This window comes from Clavelina lepadiformis, chromosome 1, assembly GCF_947623445.1.
Source record: "Clavelina lepadiformis chromosome 1, kaClaLepa1.1, whole genome shotgun sequence".
Taxonomy (NCBI): domain Eukaryota; kingdom Metazoa; phylum Chordata; class Ascidiacea; order Aplousobranchia; family Clavelinidae; genus Clavelina; species Clavelina lepadiformis.
Window position 1 is genome coordinate 26,667,565 of NC_135240.1, and position 21,889 is coordinate 26,689,453.

Here is a 21,889-nt window from a genome sequence, read left to right on the forward strand (position 1 = left end):
TATTTTCTGGCGTTTGGTCGCTTTTAACAATCCATTATTTCGACACTTTACATAACTTAGATTTAGCCCTACTTCCACTTCGCCACAAAGGGCGATACCTTTATGAAGTTACACATCATATTCTAATATGTATACTTTGTGTTTTCGTCATGTTCATTCTTTACTTGACCATTATTAGCGCTAGTTGAAAAGTTTTGGAATTTTCACGCTGCGCGAGAATAGACGAAGCTTTGGTCAGTGTTACATAACTTATGCTTGTTTGTATACACTTCTGTATAATCTCTATGCCTTAGTTTTCCTTTCTGTGCCGAAACTCATTTTCAACGCTCCTTAATTCTTTCCCAATAAAGCTTCAAAATCAGAAAGATAACCGATTCTTTCATTTCATGGTGGCAGTGTGCCTGTATTACATTGAAAACAATCAATACGATGAACTTTCCTTTAAGGGTTATAGTTGTTAAAATATATTATCAATTTATAAGCCTAGGAGTTTTTTCAGTCGTGAAGTGGGCTGGGTGACAAGAGACTAAAATGCGGTAAATATTTAGTTATATTTTTAAACAAAATCCGTTACTACAAATGGTTCACCAACTGACTGATCATTCCAAATGACAAACAAAATGTAAATAATTAGCTCAATTTTTCAACAGTTTAACAGCTTTGAAGTTACCTCCATCAGGTTTTCCACAAGCTCTGTTTTTCCTTCGTTGATAGAGTCAGCGATCAAAGCAACAACGTCATACAGTTGCTTTCCAGTGACGTCATAGGTTAAGTTTTCTTTAGCACCACAAATTTTGTTGAATCTTCTCGGAGAAGTTTTATTTGTTGCAAATACTTCATCGAAAAGCTGTTTTGTAATTGAGTAAACTCTTCATCAATGTCTGCAAACAGATTTTTTGCCTAAAAGTATCATTTTTATAACTTGTTTTATTCATGTTTTAAAACAAAAGATATAAAAAGAATTCCTTGAGCTAGTTAAAGTTAAACATGCCCTGGATGTCCATGATAAAAAGAGCAACCTAAAAAACTGGCTTTAGCAGATTAGATATATCAACTCAATGTTATTTTTATTGGTTCTAATTTTCTATAAAGCTATTTTTATGTACCTTATATAAAGTCATGGCTTTGTGTCTAATGTTCATTTTTGATTTATTTGGTTTGATCGAATTTTTAGTTTTGGAACAGCTTTAAATAAGATTTACTTATACCAGTAAATGTTATTTTGAAATCTATGGTTATGTTATGTCGAGGTAAATATTATCACTTATAGCATAAAATACAACTTGACTGTTGTAATATTAAAGTGCGGCGCAAAAGAAACATTTCTTGCAAGTTATTTTGTTCAAAACAAATAAAAAGTTGAAAAGATCTGAAAAACCTCGCCCAGCAGTTGATCACGTTTTAAAAACCTTTGCCTAAAACGCGTTGATTAATTATTCATTTACCCATGAAAATGTTTTAGTCACCCCGAGGCAAATATTTTACCCGGTTAAGAATGATATGAACGATATTATATGATATAAACGATATGATATGAACCGATACTATATGAACCTTATGAAAATCGTTCCATTAAGGTTTAATTTAAGTTGCAACATTATACAACCCTTGGAAATCATTTCTGTTTGTCTTGATGATGTACGGCTGCTTGGTCATGTAAATTCCTTCGGTAGTGTGTCTAATTGAAGCTTCTATTATAAATACATTTTCCAATATTTCTGGTCCCCTGTCTGCTATTGGAACCTGTGAGTATTTTCCCGAAATAAGATTTAAAATTAAATGTTGCTTGTCAGTACAAACTCAAATTAAAAAAAGGCAAAAATACTTATAGCATTATATCGTGAGCATGAAGTCTTTCATGTCATCAAAACTGAAAGATTGCTTCATTGCCGATGCCAAGAAAACAGCTGTTTCGTTACTTCAAGCTGCGGTGGATACAATGGTCTCCGCCTTGTGACCAGACCACTATAATGGGCTTTTTGGGGATGAGTTTATAAAACCTTAAATGAAATTTTCCTACTGATAACCATTCACAACGCGCTCAGGCAATAGATAAGTTTTTTCTTTTAGGTTATACAACAAGATTTTGAACATCATTGTTTGAAAAAGTAATCAACACCTACATATTGAAACGAAAGACGATGAAACGAAAAAACTATGCGTAGCTTTTGCTGCTTTTGATTTGAAGTAATTTTACACAATTTTATGACACCTTATCCCAAAAATGAGAAGAGAAATTTTGCTCTGCAGGAGCAAATATATTAAATTTGGACCACGCCAAAATGGGTTTATAAGGAAGTGGTTCCAATAGCCATATGGACTGATAAAGCGATGAGTACTGTACTAATTTAGTACTAAAATACAACTAACCAACGAGTATGAACTATTAATGTAATGTCAAATTTCTAAAAAAAGAAAAGTATAAGAACAAGATTTCGGAATTAAACGGGAATAATGAACACATTTTTAGGCTATGTTGCAAGTCAAATCAACACTTACTTTTTCTTCACGAAAGAAAGAGAAAGGTTTAGCAGAAAAAGGTTCAGCAAAACAGGCTTTTCCGTTCCTTGAGGTCCAGCAATTGAATATATAGCAGCTGGTTTATCACGAACGCCAGGATGACGTAGCACATCTTCCAGCGTTTTCGAATCAATTTTTGCGTTTTTATCCTTGTCGTAATGAATTATATTAACCACCGCCGTAGTGAAGTTAACTGTTTTTGCTTATTTGTTAGCTCTTTTATTTCACTAACAATCTAAAACAAAATATATACAATTAACAAAACCCAGCCATTGAGTATGTTTTGTACTCGTACTTTGTCTGATACATTGGCAACTCATACTTTGTTTCAGAAGTCTGAATGGCAAAACCTCTGTGGGTCATTATGTCTAATCGTAATCAACTTGTTAAAATTAAAAGTTTAAAAACTTACAATCTATTGATTCATTTCAAGTCTTTAAAAAAACGGCAATCATTTTTAGATTATCCTAAATAAACAAGTTTTTATTCAGCTAAGTGAACTATGTAAAGTATGTCCAGCCGTGTGTTGTCGTTCGCCAACAAATCTTTATTGCCACAAAAGAAGTCATAACGTAAGTTATGAGGTCATACAAAAGAACTACAATTCTTGTAGCTAAAACCCAGTACCAACGATCGCGATTTCTATCTTACCATTATATATTCTTTTATCTGAGGGTTACATATTTTCCACAGCTTAAACTCTTAAAAACTGTTTAACACAACGGAATCCGCTATAATTTGCAAATAAGACCATGAAACCGGCTATCTTGTTCGCCAGAGTTAGAAAACAAATTCATGCTCAGGAAAGAAACGATTTGCAAGCCAACAGCGACCAGTCTCGAAACTTGTTTTTCAAGGACGAACCATAAAGATAGCTTCGACTAATCTCGGGAAGAATCAAGTTGCTTCAGGCTACAATACATCGCCGTAAGGTACAAGTACTTTAAGTTTTCACTTTGTCTAACCTTTTTTTTCGTAGTTCTTCTGGTGTTTGGGTGCGTTTAACTTTCCAATAGCTCGACACTTACCTAACTGAGAGTAGGTCCTACGTCCACTTTGTCACCGGGGGCGATATCTTTATGAAGCCCATATCATATTATAATATTTTAACTTTGTGTTTTTGCCATGTTTATTCTCTACTTGACAATTATTGGCGCTGATGCTTTGCCATGGTTGCAACGTTTTGGATTTGAAACAAAATGCTTTGCTACTTTTTACACACTTCTGTGTAACCTCTTCCAAAGGTTACTTTAGTTTTTCATTTCTGTGAAACGATGTAAGCAGCAATGTTGACCTTATTCAGGTTTTTTACTTTATTTGCCATCATAAAAGTAAACAATAATTTAACACATATTTAAACATTATTCATGAAGACCATAGAACCATTTATAGAATCATGATATAGGCCACAGGTTAGAATAAGCCGAATTATGTCATTAGTCATTAAGATACACATCTATGTGTGTATATATATATATGTATACAGTATATGCTTTTCTTCTGCAGTATTTGTTTTCTCTTCTGAGGAAAGCAGCCAATTCATTCCTTTCTTTTCCTTCATCATTCCCTAATTTTCCACTGACATTTCAACGACATTTCCACTGTTTTCGTCACACAATTCGAAAATTTGAGTGAAAGTTCATAAAATGTTTTAAGCAACATTCACTGAAAAAACAACAGTTTTCAACAGTGAAACTACAAAAGAGAATTGAATACTAAGCAACCTCAATCTTCTATTCTTGAACGATCTTGCATTTGGGTGAAGGTTGACTTTCAAATCATAAACCTAAAAAGCATAAATTTCATAAATAACACTGGTCAACACACATTTTGGTGCCAAGAAAGTTTCAACGGTTTTAGGGTATTTTTATGTCGCTGAATCCAAAAATGGCATTAGTTTTTCCGAATTGGCTCTAGTTTTTGAGATATTCCATATTTTTGTTTCAAAAAGTGCTAAAAATACGCAAATTTTGACATAGGTAAAATTCTCTTTATACTACAACTTTGATGAGTCTACATCTGTCTTTTCAATCATGTGCATACAGTATTCTTCTATTTATGATGCGATATTGTTAAAGACGCAATCGTTAACACAGAGAGCCTTCTTTACGCGAATCATGTTTCATGTGAAAATCAAGCAAAAATTATAAAACTTAGGCGATGTTAGCAGTAAACAACAGATTTTTGTAACGCAAAAACAGGCGACGTCAAAGCACAAACACTACTTTTAGTAACGCTCAAAGTACATTTAGTAAGCTGTCAAAGCACGCTAATCAATCATATATCGGTACTGTAATACAAAAAAATTAGTCGATGCTTGTAAATTTTCTTTTGTACGACTTTCTGGAATGTGATGCAGCCAAGCAGTCACGTTGGAGACTCCAACAGTAGTCGGCCCTCATATGGGCATCCCACCTGCCCTGATACCTCTCTTCCATGACCTTAATGTCCTGGTGGAACCTTTCTCCCTGCTCTTCACTTAGATCACCAAGGTTTGTAGGAAAACGATCTAAGTGGCTGAAGAGATAGTGAACCTTGATACTCATCTTCACACCCAAATCTTTCAACTTGGAAAGTATATCTTCCACCAATTCTTGGTAATTTTCAGCTTTTCGGCTAGCAAGAAAGTTCTGTGTGACTAAAACAAACGATTGCCAAGCAGCAGACTCTGATTCTGTCATGGACTGCACAAAACACATATCCTTTATGAGTTTGCGAATCTGAGGGCCATCAAAAATGCCTGCTTTAAGCTTTTCGATGGTCAAAGCAGGAAATGTTCTGCAAATATAGTTAAAGCAATCCCCAGTTGCAGGCAAGGCTTTCACAAATTGCTTCATCAAACCAAGTTTTATGTGCAGCGGTGGAATGATGATCTTCTCTCTAGCAACTAAAGGTTCATTTATGATGTTACCTTCACCTACTCTCATGGAATCTCTAAGTGGCCACCCTTTCTTCACCCAGTGATCAGTGCGCGCTCGGCTATCCCACAAGCAGATAAAACATGGGTATTTTGTATAGCCGCTTTGCTGGCCAAGCAAAAATTTACCATCTTCAAGTCTACACAGATTAACCATTGGTGAGAGTCATAATCCAGTTTCTGTAATACCGTTTTAATGTTGTTGTACTCTTCTTTTAGTTTTGTTGAGTGGCCAATTGGGAGAGATGCATATCTGTTACCTTTATGTAGCTATACACATTTCAAACTCCTTTTCGAACTGTCTATGAATAAGCGCCACTCTTGAGGTCTATATTGTGGCACTCCCATTTTCAGCAGAAGCCCTTCGATGTCTTTGCAGTAAACAAGTTCATCTTGTTGGCTAAAATACGGAAGTAATTCTTTCTCTCTTGTACGGTAGAATGTTATTGAAGCTCCGGTTCCAAGGCAGTTTTTGTCTTTGAGTCGGGATGCCAAAATTTCTGCTGCTTCTTTGGATAAGTTGAAATCCCTGATAAGATCGCTCAGCTCCTCCTGCTTGAATGGCTCTGGAATGAATGGACTGCTTTCGAACACACTTCCACTCCTCTCACTCACAGTCACATGAAAATGCATCCTCCCAGTGACAAGGCCTAAGCATATTGTCAAACTTCCACTAATGAACTCACTTGAATTACAAAAAACCTCCACGTTTTCCAAACTTAGTTATGTGAGCAATAGCTTGAACTTGACTCGTGGTATTCCTTTTCTGGCTACAGAACTATTAAACTCTGATTACAACATCTTTAGTCTACAACAATATAGCTATAAAATGAGATATTGATATGATGTGGTAACTGAAGGGAGTACTCTACACTGTACATGTGGTGAACAATACAAACAAACTGTAGCTTATCAGAATGATGCCGAAAATGGAGTGTTTTCAATGCCTTGTTTCTGAAGTAATGAGATGCTACAATAACAAATAGACATAGTGGAGTATCTGGTCCAAAATAAGTAATGCATACTGCCTAAGAGATATTTCCAATATGCATTTTACTGATGCTTGTGTTCACAATTGGCAGATACTAAAGTTAACGATTTTTCTCTTGTCAAAAATAAAAAAAACATCGATATCTCAAAAACTAGAGCCAATTCAAAGAAACAAATGTTATTTTCGGACTCAGCAGCCCAAAATTACCCAGAAACCATCAAAATATCTTTGGCACTCAAAAAAATGTTTTTTTGTTGGCCAGTGTAATTAACTATAGCGCGAAACAGATAATTTTAATTACAACAAATACACATCTATATCATATATTGGTGACTCACAGCAGGATCTTGGTACAACGAAAGTCCTCCTGTTCATTGCAACCTAAAGTCAACTATATAAAAATTAGAAACTGGATAACATCTTAACAATAAACAACCTTTTCGAAAAACAAGGAAAGGTCATGGTAACATATTAAAACGTTAGTTTAGTTTACAACTATAGTTATAAAATGTAGGATGCTGGCAAATTAATGACTTCCTACAATGACAAAATATACAGGTAGAATTTTTTTTTGTAAATAAAATTATGCATGTAGCTATAGCAATGCTTACCAGCTATCACAAGGTATTGTCTTGTCCATGTGTAAAGCTTGGAGCCTCAAATCTGGTGGCCAGTTAGCCTTGGCCAAAATCCCTACCCAAGCAGCACCTAAAAAAAGGAAAAAAATCCATAAACTATTGTTTCGTTCAAGAAAAAGTGAAAACTGACTTGGAGTGCTTCAACAAGTACAAACGTTAACATTAACAAGTAAAAAATTAAGATATCTTCGTGGTTCAGCAACTGTTAGAGATCAGAAAAAGCCATAAAAGCCTTGTTTGTTTCATTAAAGGATAGAAGATTTTTGAAATTTTGCATTTAGTTTTGGTATGCCTTGGACTAACAATCCATAAAATGCCAACAAAAAACATAATTCAAAATTTTTACCAGAAACTCAAAAACAACACCAGAATTTTTGGCCTAAAAATCCAATTTTAGCTACTTACATGGAACTTTTTAGCCTAAACTTGCGCGCAACCTAGGACATTTAAGCATGACAATTGGTAGGATAATTCTCATTCTACAATACATCACTAACCATATCACCCTCTGATTGGTCTGGCCAGCGTATAATTTGACGGCTTCCAAAGCCTTGGATATTCAAGAAAAAACTTCCTAGATTTTAACTAAATCGAGGAGAACACTTAACCTTGCTAGTATTTTTTTACTATTCATTGTGCATTTATCAGGAAACTCCTTAGGTGATATGTTATATTTGAAATGTGACACATCTTTACATTTAAGTTTTCCGAATCGAAAAGTTTGTCCTCGAATGTGGCTTTTGCTTCGTTCTCTGACTGAGAGCCAATGTTATTTATCATGTGAGTAATTGTATTATTGTTGTCAAACTGTGATACCTCCCGATCCTCAAAATACCAAGTCTTCCAATCCTGAAACGACAGAGCTCCTTCATCAATAGCTTCAAGATAAGGAAAAAAGAGGCCTTCGAATAAACTACCTGAATACAAACACCATTGTCAAATTCTACATGTAATAGTAACATTTCTCTGCTTTTCATCGAATTATTCATAGCTACAGTTTTCTTTATTTCCAATTTCCATCTTCATATCTTATCGTGCAGAGTTTAGTTCTTGTGAAATAATGTTGTTGAATGCTTTTAATACAATGTCAATTTTACTACCACCTTGCTTATACTCCATAGTTAAACATGGTGCAGTTTTTCCTTATGACCTATTTGCTAAGAAAAGGAACTGCATGTGAATAACAGGAATATGCATATTATAAAAACCATCACATGAATCCAAACACATTGCAAACAACGAAAATCTAAACAAAATGAGAACAATAATATAAAAAATTTCAAACTGAGTACCATAACTTTTGCAAATGTTTAGAAATAAAACATAACCTAACAATCATTGGCGTAAATAACAGATCACCAAAGTAACTTTATGTGCTAGCTGTTTTAATATTAATTTTACTGTAGCTTTGAATGTAAACAAATACCAAAAACATCCCTTCAAGGGTTCATTTAAGTTAAACATTATGATTGCCATATCTAAATTTAGAAGTGATCACCTAAATAAAACAATTCATAAATCAGGGCGCTCTGCAGTGTGGATTTTCATATGAATATACAAATTGTTACTTTGTGAAAATGATTTGAAACAAACCTTGCATTGATGAGGGCGCTCTCCAGTGTGGACTTTCATATGACGCTTTAAATTGCTGCTGTATGAAAATGATTTGAAACAAACCTCGCATTGATAAGGGCGCTCTCCAGTGTGGACTTTCATATGTATTCGCAAATTGGTGTTTCGTGAAAATGATTTGAAACAAATCTCACATTGATGAGGGCGCTCTCCAGTGTGGACTTTCATATGAGCGTGCAAATGGTTACTTTGTGAAAATGATTTGGAACAAACCTCACATTGATATGGGTGCTCTCCAGTATGGATGTTCATATGAGTACGCAAATTGTTACTTTGCGAAAATGATTTGTAACAAATCTCGCACTGAAAAGGGCGCTCTCCATTGTGGGCTTTCATATGACGCTTTAAATTGCTGTTGTATGAAAATGTCTTGAAACAAACCTTGCATTGATAAGGGCGCTCTTCAGTGTGGACTTTCATATGATGCTTCAAAGTGTTGTTTCGTGGAAATGATTTGCAACAAATTTCACACTGATATAATCTTAAGCCTGTGTGAGTCTTTGAATGTCTTGTCATGCTTGATTTTTTTGTAAAGGATTTATCACAAACAGTGCAACAAAAATGCTTTCTTTTGTCATTTTTAACAATTGTCGGAGAACACTCCACCTTATTGCTTTCACCATTCGTTGTGTTTTTATCAGAAAGTTCCTTAGCTGATATGTTATATTCAACAGGTGAGTTTCTTTCAGTTAAGTTTTCAGAATCAACAATTTCGTCTTCAACTGTGGCATTTGCTTCATTCTCCGACTGTAGGATAATGTTATGTGACAAGGAAGCAATTGTTCCAGCAGTCTCAGTCTGCCAAATAGGTGAAACTTTGCAATCTACATGTGGTATCCTTTCATTTATGTTTTCAGAATGCACGATCTTTTCCTCATATGTAGCAATTCCTTCCTTCTCTGATTGAGAAATTGTGTATCCAGGCTCAAATTGTGAAACCTCCCAATCCTGCAGTGATAAACAGTCTTCTTCAAGATGAGGAAAAATAGATAACTGCTTAGCTAATCTGTTATGTTCCACGTGTGATGTGTTTTCATCAGAGGTTTCAGAATCAACAATTTTGTCCTTACATGGGGTATTTCCCTCATTCTCTGGCTGAGGAACAATATTAGTTAACATGGGAGTGATTGTGTCATCAGACTCAGTCAAGAAAGTCTCTTTACACAGCGGCAACAAACTTTTTACTTTAATAGCTTCAAGATGAGGAATTACTGATGTTTTTTCTGAATAAACTTCTTGAACACAAATGTCAGTATCAGACTGTACACTCATCGGTTGCAATGTTTTCTCAACTTGCCCGTTATTGTTCATGGTTTCAGCTTTCCTTGATTCTGCAAGAAGCTTTAAACACATGTCTTCCATGTTTTCTTGCATTTTAAAAATATCCATCTTTATATCTTGCCTCATTGATTTTAATTCTTGTAAAATCAGATCACTGATTGCTTTCATAACGTCGTCAACTTGCATACCGCCTGGATAATTAGACTCCATGATGAAATATAGCAATGCACTATAAAACTGCTAACTGAAAAAAATAAGTTTGTTGTACGGTGAAAATGAAACACAATATAATGCAAATGTTTATAATAATTTCACTGAACACAGAAATCTTTAACAGGTAAAAAACTGAAGATTTGTGATGATAAATCACTTAAGCAGCTGCATTAGTTAACATTATAATATATATCACAGCATTAGAATATTACAATAATTACAACTGGAAAATTGCTGTATTTATTCAATCCCTAAACTCTGTCTCAAAAAGCGATAAAAAGTATTTTTGAGACAGACAATTTAGTGTGAGATTATGCAATTTGCTCGGAGCACTTTTGCACCGATAAGTTTGTTATTTTTGTTTGTTTGGCGAAACCAAGGTTTTGCTAAAGGAAATATACACTGCAGTCCTGTGACAAGAAAACTTGTTTTCCCTTAAGAAAGCATTGAGTTGTCGCAATACATAACATAAATAATAAAACTTCGAAATGTTATCACTTCAAATTGCAGTGTGTTTTCTTGGATAAATAGTAGACACACGAATAGATGTGCTACTATCTACATTCATCAGCACATTGTCACTGTCAAAATTTTATCAGCTTTCTTTGCATTATTACCGGTATCGTTTTCGAACGTGGTAAATATTGTGGTAAACGACGGATATGTATATTACGAGGTATCATCTGCACCGCGCCTGCAAGTACTGCTTGTAAACAAACGTGAAAGTTCGGCACCTACTGAATCAAGTCTATAAAATATTATACTGTGCATCACTCCACAAGCTATGCACATAATAGAAGCGCTGTTACTTAAGCTCTGCATACTGAAAGAATAACTAACTGTATAAACCAAAGAGTTTATCTTCTAACAATGGGTTTTCTGTTTGTTGACATAAGTGCGTTTGGTAGACTGGCATGCAGTAACCTTGCTGAGTGGTGGTGGTAGGCTGGACTGGTGGCAACTGGCAAGAGCCGAAAACTGACGCCGCTATGCTAACAGTAATGTGGCTCCTGTTGTATGCACAGTGGCGCTATCGTTGCAGTGCCTTTGGCAAAGCATTACTGACTCATGCTCTTGTTCGGTGAGCCTGGTAAACACTTAAAACTATATTTGTGCAAAACAATATCAAAAGGACATAAAAAGTGTCATAAACAATTAAAACTGTTATGAAATGGTTGTTAGTCGTACCTTAACCTGTAAGGGCGACCGCTTCACTGCAATGTTTGTTAGTAGAAATGTTTATTGCGCTCGATGTTGTTAGATGAGTCTCAAGGTCGTTGTTCTGCTTTTCTTAATCTTAGGATCAATTGTTTACCTTAGCGAATTGGTTGCACAAGAATGAAAACTATATATTCTGATTATATTGAAGCTTCTTTAAACGATTACATTTAGCCAGAACATTGGCACATCAACAGCATAAGCTGCTGATTCAGCCATGTTGCAGCTATTAACTTAACACACGAATTGATTGAATAACTGTGATTGACTCACGTAATATAGCCAGGCACAATATTTATGTCACGACTTTAAAATAATGAACACGAAGTAATGACTACACTAGGCGACACAATTTTCAATCAAAAACAAAAACAATTAGCAGGTTTGTAAAACCTGAAGTTCATCAGCATTTTTATATCACGTTTAATGAAAGCGATTTCCGTAAACAACACAGTATAATATCTTCTTATCGTCACAAAACTTTCACAAAGTCTAGCTCGATAACCAGATCGAGTACATTCCACAGAAGTAGAACGGTGTACATCCGGTTTCATCTTAGACAGTAACGGAGAAAATCACGTCTTGGCGGTTGTTGCAATGGTATTGAAGCTATGAAAAACAGCGAAGTTACTTCCTTTGCCAGATTAAAATTTTGTAAAGACTTTTCTCAGTCCGAAGATAAAGACTATCATAATGTGGCAGTTAATGCCACACAGTCATACCACTTTGTATTGTAGGGCCTATTGTTTATTTTTCGCCATTAACTGTGCGGAGCGAAAGTTACGATGCTAACCGATGTAGTTATAATACAATAAAACACATGCTCACGAACAGTTAACGAGCAGGAAAAAGTGGCAAAACCCAAGGGTTTAAAACATGCAAGATAGCAATAATGCAATTGTGTTGGAAGATGGTAGGTTAGCATGGCCACCAAACCCACAAAATAATTTCTAGGTTCAACGAAGTTAAAGCCAAAGTAACACAAAAACGAAACAACTACACTGTTGAAAGATGTAGATGACATTTTTCCAAATATTAAAAACACACATATTAATAGCCGAAATAAATACGAAATGACATGGTGAGATTAAAATGACAATGAATGTCTTATGTGCACAACAAATACGTGTTTAAAGAAAACGGCACAAAAGAAACTCCATCCTAGAGACCGGAATGCCATTTCTGTGGCCAGGACATGGCACAATATTGAGGCCCACAAGTGCATTAAGCCAGTGGTCGGAAACCATCGGGCCGCGGCCCGGTGCCGGTCTGTGAGGAGATCTTTACCGGGCCGCATTACTTTTTCATGTCTGTAGTGCAATAAGTTTTTCGTATTTTGTCACCAAAAAGGTATTTGAAATCCGCTTTAGTTGATTTATTCCGACCATAGAACATTAAGATGAACGTATTTGTTGCATCATAATTTGGAATGGCTGCCACAATAGTTTGAGGTTGGAAGAGGTTTTGTTATAGGTTTTGTTTTTGTTATAGGTATGAAGTACTTGTTAAGATTTCTATGTTGGCCATGTTACCGTCATGTGGTTTCTTGGTTGTACATTGTGATTCGATTGTGGAGTATTGTTCATGTTCATGTCTCATGACTTTCTAAAATACAAGAGATTCTGCCGAAAGTTTAATCGACTTAGATCAATCCATAATATCACGAGATTAGCGAAATTAACAATAGGTAGCGGTAAATTGAAATGGTACAACTCGTAAAAATATTCGTCGTGGAATATTTCCAAAATTTCGGTCATAAAAAATATGAACAACTGCATCAATTAGTTAAGTGCCAATTAGTGGTCTTTCCTTCTGTGTTCTTAAGCATAAAGAAGTTCGAAGCAAAACACTTCTATGTATAGTTTAGTTCTCGGCCATCATTGTATCTCGGTGTGCAAGGCCTACAAATCTACAGTGCTGATGAAACCAAGAAGTATACTTGCGAGACTTATAAGTATACTTGCCATACTTTCTTGCGAGACTTCTTTTACTCGGAGCGGACGGCACACACAACTTGGCGATGACTTCCAATCTTTGGGATTCACTTAAACGTTTACCTTTACCTGACATCATGCGAACGAGAAAATTGTGCCCAACAAATTACTTGTGCTGTACTGTACACTAGCAGAAAAGAATGGCATACAAAACCACACAACAGAAAACTTTTACGAATGAATGAACATGGGCAACGCATCGTCAATGACGTAATAAATGCAAAACTTGTGTATTGGGTACACGCATTCACACATGCGTTGGCCACGCATGCAGGGTGCATGGCTGCACGCATACCTTCACTAGGTGGCTGCATAACTGCTAAGTACGCTCCTACCACATAAGTTCGCACAAACTACTCAGGATCAAGTTGCTACTTAACCGGGAGATGACTGTACTCGACATTGTTTGTTTGCCAATATTATGTAAATGCTTTTGTAACATCACCTCCTCGTCTGCTTAACCTGGAACCTTAATTTACTCGTTGCTGTCAGCAAGATATGATAATTATCATTCGTGCATGTTTTAAGCCTGTTCGTCATTCCAACTTCCCGTTCATTAACGCATGTTTTATATAAAAAAGAAACGGATTAAAACCTAACAAGCAAATTTCATAAATAACAGATCACCAAGGCAGCTTCTTGTGCTAACATATGTTCCAAAATAAACTTTGCAGATAAACCAAAGTGCTTAAGCATGCTGCTATGGCATAACTTATTTTTTGTCAGTGATTTGATGACATAACAATAGAGTAAAAGGAACTCTGAAGCTCGCTGCAGATACAGCCATGCAGTGTGTCTGATACTCTGATATAGCCTATTCTCATTAATGTGACTGTACTTGTTTTTTGTTTAACATTAAATGCTGTAATGTATCATAAAATTATGAGATGGCTTCATGCTTGAAAGGCAGCATGAAACATGAAAGAATTGTTTTATCTATTAAATATAACAGTATATATATAATAACATATAAATAACAGCATACAGAATATCAAATTCTCTTATACGTTTTTCTTCCTTATCTATTCAAATTTCTAAAAAATGTCCTAATTACAATGAATAATAAATTGATGAAGCACTGTAGTCACTTATAAGTATGACAAACTGCTGTAAGCTAAATGTTAACTTAGTTTATGAACGTCTATGTATTTCCATCTCAAAAACAATCTTGAAATATTCTAGAAAAAAAATGATTTTAAAACAAGATTTGCTAACGATAAACAGATTGAATAATACAATATCTCAACAAAAATACAAGCTGTGTAAGATTTTTAAAGTTAGAGTTTCAGTCCAAATAATTTTTAAAAATATTATCATTTTTTTGGTTGTGCCTTGAGTAGGCCGTTTTGGCGAATGTATGGGAATTGATGGTGGTGGTAGCTTTAGGGATGGCCTAAGCCAAGCCTGATAGTCTTATTGTTTGACTCCGAAATGATTATCTTTGACTCCGTTGCGTTTACTGTCTCTATATTGCTTCTTAAATCAACACCAACTTCATAAAGTCTAATTGTTATATTGTCCGAATAAGTTGTATCGAATTAGTAATATTTACACCATGCTTCCAATTCCCAATATCTTAGTAATAACTTCAATTCAAAGGAAATAACTCAGAAGGAAGAGAATTTCTAAGAGAGCGATTTAAACGAAACATTTGCTTTTATATTCCAGTATTGACCAATCAGCTAACGCCATGTTCTTTATACACTGAAACGTATCTACTTGTCAAATGTTCCATTCTAAGCTTTTTATCACAAAGAATTCAAAACGATTTACATCAGTACAGAAAACCACTTGACACACTTACTACGTCACATGTCGCTTTTGGAATTACGATTGAATACAGATTACTAGAAAACAATGCATTGCCACGTACAAGCCATGTTACATCTTCTATTATACCGAAACCCTGACCAAGTACCATCAAACATTACACAGTAAAATGCAATGCTACTTGAAACATTTTAAATTCCCTTGTTTGAATAACTGCTTAACGACTACGCAGCTTTGCAAACATTACATTATCTAAACTGGAGAAAATACAAAAACTTATGCAAAATGCCAATTTGTATAAATTATTGCAATTATTAAATTATCACGAACGCCACAATAACTCCCCCAACCCAAAAAGCTTCGAGGTAGGAATGTCGGCGTTGGCAGCTTGCAAGATTTCTTGTGTCAGCTTGCAATGAGAATGCAGAATTTGTTTTCTCTCCAGCCAGATTTTTGATGCGGTCAACGAACGTACACAATGGAAACACGCAAAAGAAAAAATATAGCAGTAAATATTCTTCACTAAAACTATGTTATATATAAGGGTTTTTAAACATTTTGATATTTTTTTATAGCTTTTTACCACAACCGAAGTAACAGAAAAATACGTTATATCTTAAATGCACACAAAACATAACACAAACAGTTTGAATGAAATGATTTCCGTTATAACTAAATGCATTTCAATATTTTGCCACAAATGGTATCGGACAACGCGTTTGGTTTGCCGAATTTTTATTGCAAAATAATATAAGTATAACGGTGGGTATAAGGGTAAGAGGGTTTGCGTAATGCAAAAGAAGAAAATAAAATTTCGATCAGTCTGAGTAATAAGCTTAATATCGCGATTCGCCTCAACTCGTTTTCTCCTTGCATTTGTTGTATGCAAGTTTGTGCAGTGCCCTATTTGTGAATCGAGGTTATATCGGGACAGTCACAAATTAACAGATTCTGACTTATACAGGCTGGCAGTTTGCAACCTGGTATATGATGACAAACAAGGCAAAATAATCGTACAGCGTGTATTAACGCTTTGTACTTAATGTAAGTCATTTATGAAAGCAATAAAGGTGGGTTAATATAAAACGTAGCTAAAAGTGCTTAGCGTAAGAAAAGATTAAAAGAATGCTTTGTAGGTAGACAATGGGGTGAAAGTGACCGTTGATAAGTATTTGGCTTAGTTAGCCTGTGTCCATGCAATAAAATAAAATAAAAAATCATCTACCACAAAACATAATATGGAAAAATAAGTAAAGATAGAAGTCGATAGGGGGATAAGGAATACATTAACTTTTAATTCAAATTGAAATTTCTCGATTATGCTTATGATGCGTGGATTACGCAGAACAAATATAAGGTATAACTATACTACTATAGTATGAATTTACGCGCGTTGTCCTTGGGGACATAAATGTTTGAAGTAAATCAGAATAAGAAACGTATTTAATATTTTTGTTATTAATAATCATGACATATATGCGCTAGCTAATATCTAATAACACTAATAACAAGCTACGATTTATTGAGAAATAAATAATGTGCTTTACCGGCTAAGCATTAATCGGGAGCAGATCCAAAACATTGTGGAGGTGTCCACACAGATTGATAGCTTCATTCTTCTTGATGATTTTTCTTCCATTTTTCCGTTGAGCGATGCTTGCCGCTTGTCTGTGTTGTTTGCTAGCTTTGGCTAGTGTTGGCTAGCGTCGTCATCATCGTAATCCATAATGCCAGTAGCATGACAGTCATTGTTCGTTAGCGAGAATTCTTTCAACTGGATACTTCGAGAATTTTTGAAATGTCTGCCGCAATTCGCTCGCTAACAGACCGTTGAATGCAGTTTGTCTCTCGATCCTAATCTGGAATAATTCTGCAATAACTTCCATTCAGCGGAACGGAAGAATACGAAAGAGAGAAGAGAATTTCAAAGAGAGCAATTTAAACCAAATATTTGCTTTTATATTCCAGTATTGACCAATCAGCTAACCAATCAGCATGTTCTTTATACACTGAAACGTATCTACTTGTCAAAAGTTCCATTCTAAGCTTTTTATCACAAAGAATTCAAAACGATTTACATCAGTACAGAAAACCACTTGACACACTTACTACGTCACATGTCGCTTTTGGAATTACGATTGAATACAGATTACTAGAAAACAATGCATTGCTACGTACAAGCCATGTTACATCTTCTATTATACCAAAACCCTGACCAAGTACCATCAAACATTACACGGTAAAATACAATGCTACTTGAAACATTTTAAATTCCTTTGTTTGAATAACTGCTTAACGACTACGCAGCTTTGCAAATATTACATTATCTAAACTGGAGAAAATACAAAAACTTATGCAATATGCCAATTTGAATAAATTATTGCAATTATTAAATTATCACGAACGCCACAAATGCATGCACCGCTGGGGCATCAAAACATCACCATCATGCATTTGCGGTGCAGAATCACAAACAGCAGAACACATCATCTTCGACTGTCGCGTCGTACACCCACCCATAGGCCAAGAGGACCTAAAGACCCTTGACGAAGAAGGGAAGAAATGGCTGCAATTGGTAGCTGATATGCTTGAGCCGACCTCATACGAAAGAAGATATGCCTTGACAAATCTTCCTTCAACCTAAACGACTTCTCACAACAAAAACACTAGCGTGGCTGGTCTCGGTTGTGAATTTTCATATGATTATGCAAACCGCTGTTGTATGAAAATGATTTGAAACAAACCTTGCATTGATAAGAGCGTTGTCCAGTGTGGACTGTCATATGAGTATGCAAATTGCTGCTTCGTGAAAATGATTTGCAACAAACATCGCATTGATAAGGACGCTCTCCATTGTGGGTTTTCTTATGAGCTTTCAAAGTACTGCTTAATGGAAATGATTTGCAACAAACATCGCATTGATAAGGACGATCTCCAATGTGGATTTTCATGTGAGTTTGCAAATGGCTGCTTTGTAAAAATGATTTGCAACAAACTTTGCATTGATAAGGACGCTCTCCAGTATGTGATCTCATATGAGTTTGCAAATGATCCTTTCGTGAAAATGGTTTGCAGCAAACATGGCATTGATACGGGCACTCTTCAGTGTGGATACTCAAATGTTGCTTCAAAACGCTGCTACAAGAAAATGATTTGCGACAAACGTTGCATTGGAACGGTCGGATGCCCGCATGATTTCTTAAATGATTTTGCAATGTTGATTTTCGTGAAAAAGATTTATTACAAACAGCGCAATAGAAATGTTTTCTTATGTCATTTTTAACAATTTTTAGGGCACACTTAACCTTTCTAGTACTGCATTCACCATTTGTTATGATTTTAACTGGTAAATCCTTAGGTGATATGTTATATTCAACATGAGAGTTTCTTTGAGTTAACTTTTCAGAATCAACAATTTTGTCCCCAAATGTGGCATTTGCTTCATTTCCTGACGAAAGGTCAATATTATTTGACATGGAAGTAATTTTGCCATCAGTCTCAGCTTGGAAAATATCATGATCCTGCAACGACAAAGTATTTTCTTCAATAGCTTTAAGGTAAACTAAAGCTGATGCCTTGTCTGAAGGAATTTCCTGAATACAAATGCCAGTATCAGACTGTACAACAGATGGTTGCACTGTTTTCCCAAATGGCATTGTGTGGTTCATGGTTTCAGTTTTGTTTGTTTCTGGAAGAAGCTTTGAAACCACATTTTCCAGGTTTTCTTGAATTTTTTCAAATTCCATCTTCATATCTTGTCGCATAGACTTTAATTCTTGCAAAATAAGATCATTCACTGTTTTTAAAACAATGTTAAGTTGACCTGACTGACACTCCATAGTTGCATATGATGCTGTTTATACTTATTACCTATACGCTAAGGAAAGAAACATTCAAGTCAAAGATGAAAAATGTAGAAATACAAAGTAACAGAAAAGATTAATTCATGATTCAGCAAAAACATTAATGTCATTAATCATTATGTAACATTAATATAAACATGATACATGATACTTTGCAGTTGTGAATTTGCTCCCTTTAGTAAGAAAATTATATAATACATAAAGTCATCAAAAAATCAGATCACTGATTGCTTTTAAAACATCGTCAACTTGAATACCACGTGGATAATTATATTTCATGGTGAAATATAACAACACGCTTCAAAACTACTAGGTGAAAACAATTGATGGAAGGTGAAGAAACACAGTATAACACAAATATTAATAATAATTAATAACAATAATTAATTATTTACAACAGTAACACTGATCACAAAAATATTTAACTGAAAAAAAAAACGAAGTTATGTCAGTTACTATGATGACAAGTCACTTAAGCAGCTGCATCAACTAATATCATCATAAATATTACAGCATCAGAATATTATAACAAATATACACAGCTTGAAATGAAATTGCTGTATTTATTCAATCCCTACTCAACTCAGAGGCTCAAAAAATGTGTTAGACAATTCAGTGTGAGAGTATGAACTATGCACACAGAAATGTATGGCATATTTATATATTGTTCCTTTTAGTACTTAGTAGCTTTTATTGCTTACTAAGTATGGTTATAGGTAAAGTCTGTCACCCAAAAAGATTTGGATAAAAGGTTAAACGTGACAAATTTGATTCCTCAAATCAAACAAATCAGTTGTCAGCGTTGAATTCAGGGCTTCCATTGAGCTTCGCACAACACTACAAGTGTAAAATTAAAAAAAAAATCAGCAGTAAATAATAGTAATACTGATTTAGGATTTATTCAATCCCTACTCAACTCAGAGGCTCAAAAAATGTGTTAGACAATTCAGTGTGAGAGTATGAACTATGCACACAGAAATGTATGGCATATTTATATATTGTTCCTTTTAGTACTTAGTAGCTTTTATTGCTTACTAAGTATGGTTATAGGTAAAGTCTGTCACCCAAAAAGATTTGGATAAAAGGTTAAACGTGACAAATTTGATTCCTCAAATCAAACAAATCAGTTGTCATCGTTGAATTCAGGGCTTCCATTGAGCTTCGCGCAACACTACAAGTGTAAAATTTAAAAAAAAATCAGCAGTAAATAATAGTAATAAGCTAAAGTAACTAGCCTAATAGGTTAAAGATTATTTCCGTCTTAAGCCACAAACGGAAAGCACAAACATCTGCTGAGGAAATTAATTTTTCCTTAAAAGAGCATTTTGCTGTCCCAATCCATATTATAAAACTGAAAATTCACAACACAACTGCACACTTGAGTTACTGAGTCTGCGCACCTGAGATCTCGCCGAATTCTACAATGAACTACAGAAAGGGAATTCATTGAGTAGAAAAGGTCCTGAGCTTTCAGATAAACTGTATTTATATGAGGTTCTCAATTCAAAGAATCCCCTAATTCAAGTAATAATGCTTTAATATAGAAATCTAATAACATTTATCATTACTTGGTATTCTATGGTTTTGCAACGATGTTTTCCAGCAAAGTAATATTAAACAGAGATAGTACGCACTGTCTAAAATGTTAATGATAAAACTAGTCAGGAGGAATATTTCCCGAAAGCCATTCGGCTCATCCACTTAAACTCCCGGCCCTTAACTGTTTTGGTTGAAATACATCTTCATCAAACAAGGAGAATGACAACAAAAGTAAGCGTATACATAAATGATCGATTTATGTATGGGTCTGTAGTGGCTTGGGAGCCACATCCAATACCATTATATCAATTGTGGAAACGTATGCACCATTTAATTATTGAAACATTGTTCATTGATAAAACTGCAGCTAGCATTTAATATTTGGCTGCAGATGCAATTTGGCTGCAGCTGCAACTTGATAAAACTGCAATCGTAATGTAATATTTGGAAACTTGCCCTAAATAACTTTATGTGAAAACGCCGTTTAGTACGTTACCAGGTGATTTCATAACATCCTAGTTTTAACTGAATGTAATTCCCATTGCCAACGCTTTGCTTTTATCGTTCACACATTCTGAAATGTTCGTGAATATTGTGTTGAATATTTCCGTTCACATCGCACCGCTTTATAAACTCGAACTGATACTCGAGTAGCGGCGCAGACAGAGATACCGAATCGTACGAACGTATTACGTTAGTCGTGTTAAAATGTAATTCGTTAGACTTGTTTTAATTGGTGAATGCTAAGTTTGTGATTGTGTAATATTAATCGGAACCTGTACAGTTCCTACAATAAAGGATTGTTTCTGATAAACTGTATCTGATTAATCGTAAGAGCTTTCGGCTAGTAACCGTAGTAACACGTTAAGGTTAGAGAATTCTAACCGCACGCAACCACGGAGTCAGATCATTAATTCGGCAGGTAAATTAAGTCCGAATAACATAAGTTAAAACAAGCAGTGACCTCTTGCAGGTCTATTCAAATAATCTGATATCTTTAAAATCTACAAAACATATGAACATATTTTATACAAATTAACTTTTATTTTATTGTCAAGGAAACATGGAAAATAATTTAATCGACGAGATTTTTGCAAAAATGTTTACAGGATCACCAAAGCGGGTTTTGAAACAATTTAAGCTTCTGAACAATGGCATAGTCAATAGAAGTTGCAAATCGTAACATAATGATGGTCATTCAAATCTAAAACGTCCGAGTATATAATAAAATTCCGATATATGAGAAAACGGTAAAAATGTCAAATAGGAATTATTTTTAAATTTAAATCCTAAGTTTAAAACTGGACCTCTTT

At 34.9% G+C, this 21,889-nt stretch overlaps 2 protein-coding genes and 1 long non-coding RNA gene across 4 annotated transcripts; all 3 read right to left on the reverse strand.

The window, feature by feature from the left end:
* Positions 1–676: 676 nt before the first annotated feature.
* LOC143468375 (uncharacterized) lies at positions 677–2,743 on the reverse strand. Its single transcript, XR_013118991.1, has 3 exons — positions 2,500–2,743; positions 1,826–2,000; positions 677–1,743 (listed from the first exon to the last, which is right to left on the reverse strand). It is a non-coding gene; the product is annotated as an uncharacterized LOC143468375 (long non-coding RNA).
* A 1,061-nt stretch (positions 2,744–3,804) lies between these two features.
* LOC143468109 (uncharacterized) lies at positions 3,805–13,770 on the reverse strand. 2 transcript variants are annotated; one of them, XM_076965113.1, is made up of 5 exons: positions 8,660–13,770; positions 7,883–7,983; positions 7,040–7,136; positions 6,767–6,809; positions 3,805–4,306 (listed from the first exon to the last, which is right to left on the reverse strand). In XM_076965113.1, the coding sequence occupies exons 1-3, from the start codon at positions 10,187–10,189 to the stop codon at positions 7,103–7,105; spliced, it is 1,665 nt and encodes a 554-aa protein (XP_076821228.1). In that variant the 5' UTR covers positions 10,190–13,770; the 3' UTR covers positions 3,805–4,306; positions 6,767–6,809; positions 7,040–7,102. The 2 variants fall into 2 exon arrangements, with proteins under 2 accessions (XP_076821228.1, XP_076821219.1); XM_076965104.1 differs by having other exon boundaries at positions 6,767–6,819; positions 8,660–13,768.
* A 1,131-nt stretch (positions 13,771–14,901) lies between these two features.
* Positions 14,902–19,124, reverse strand: LOC143468287 (uncharacterized). The gene has a single exon (XM_076965412.1). The coding sequence runs from the start codon at positions 19,011–19,013 to the stop codon at positions 17,841–17,843; it is 1,173 nt and encodes a 390-aa protein (XP_076821527.1). The 5' UTR covers positions 19,014–19,124; the 3' UTR covers positions 14,902–17,840.
* Between the last annotated feature and the right edge of the window lie 2,765 nt (positions 19,125–21,889).

Excerpts from the sequence above, each read along its gene's own strand:
- LOC143468109 (XM_076965113.1), bottom strand. The coding sequence starts at position 10,189 with ATGGAGTCTAATTATCCAGGCGGTATGCAAGTTGACGACGTTATGAAA. Across the intron at positions 7,984-8,659 it reads AGCGCCCTCATCAATGCAAG|GTAGTTTATTCGAAGGCCTC; the intron begins GTTTGTTTCAAA and ends GTTTGTATTCAG. Across the intron at positions 7,137-7,882 it reads GGTATTTTGAGGATCGGGAG|GTGCTGCTTGGGTAGGGATT; the intron begins GTATCACAGTTT and ends TCCTTTTTTTAG.
- LOC143468287 (XM_076965412.1), bottom strand. The coding sequence starts at position 19,013 with ATGGAGTGTCAGTCAGGTCAACTTAACATTGTTTTAAAAACAGTGAAT.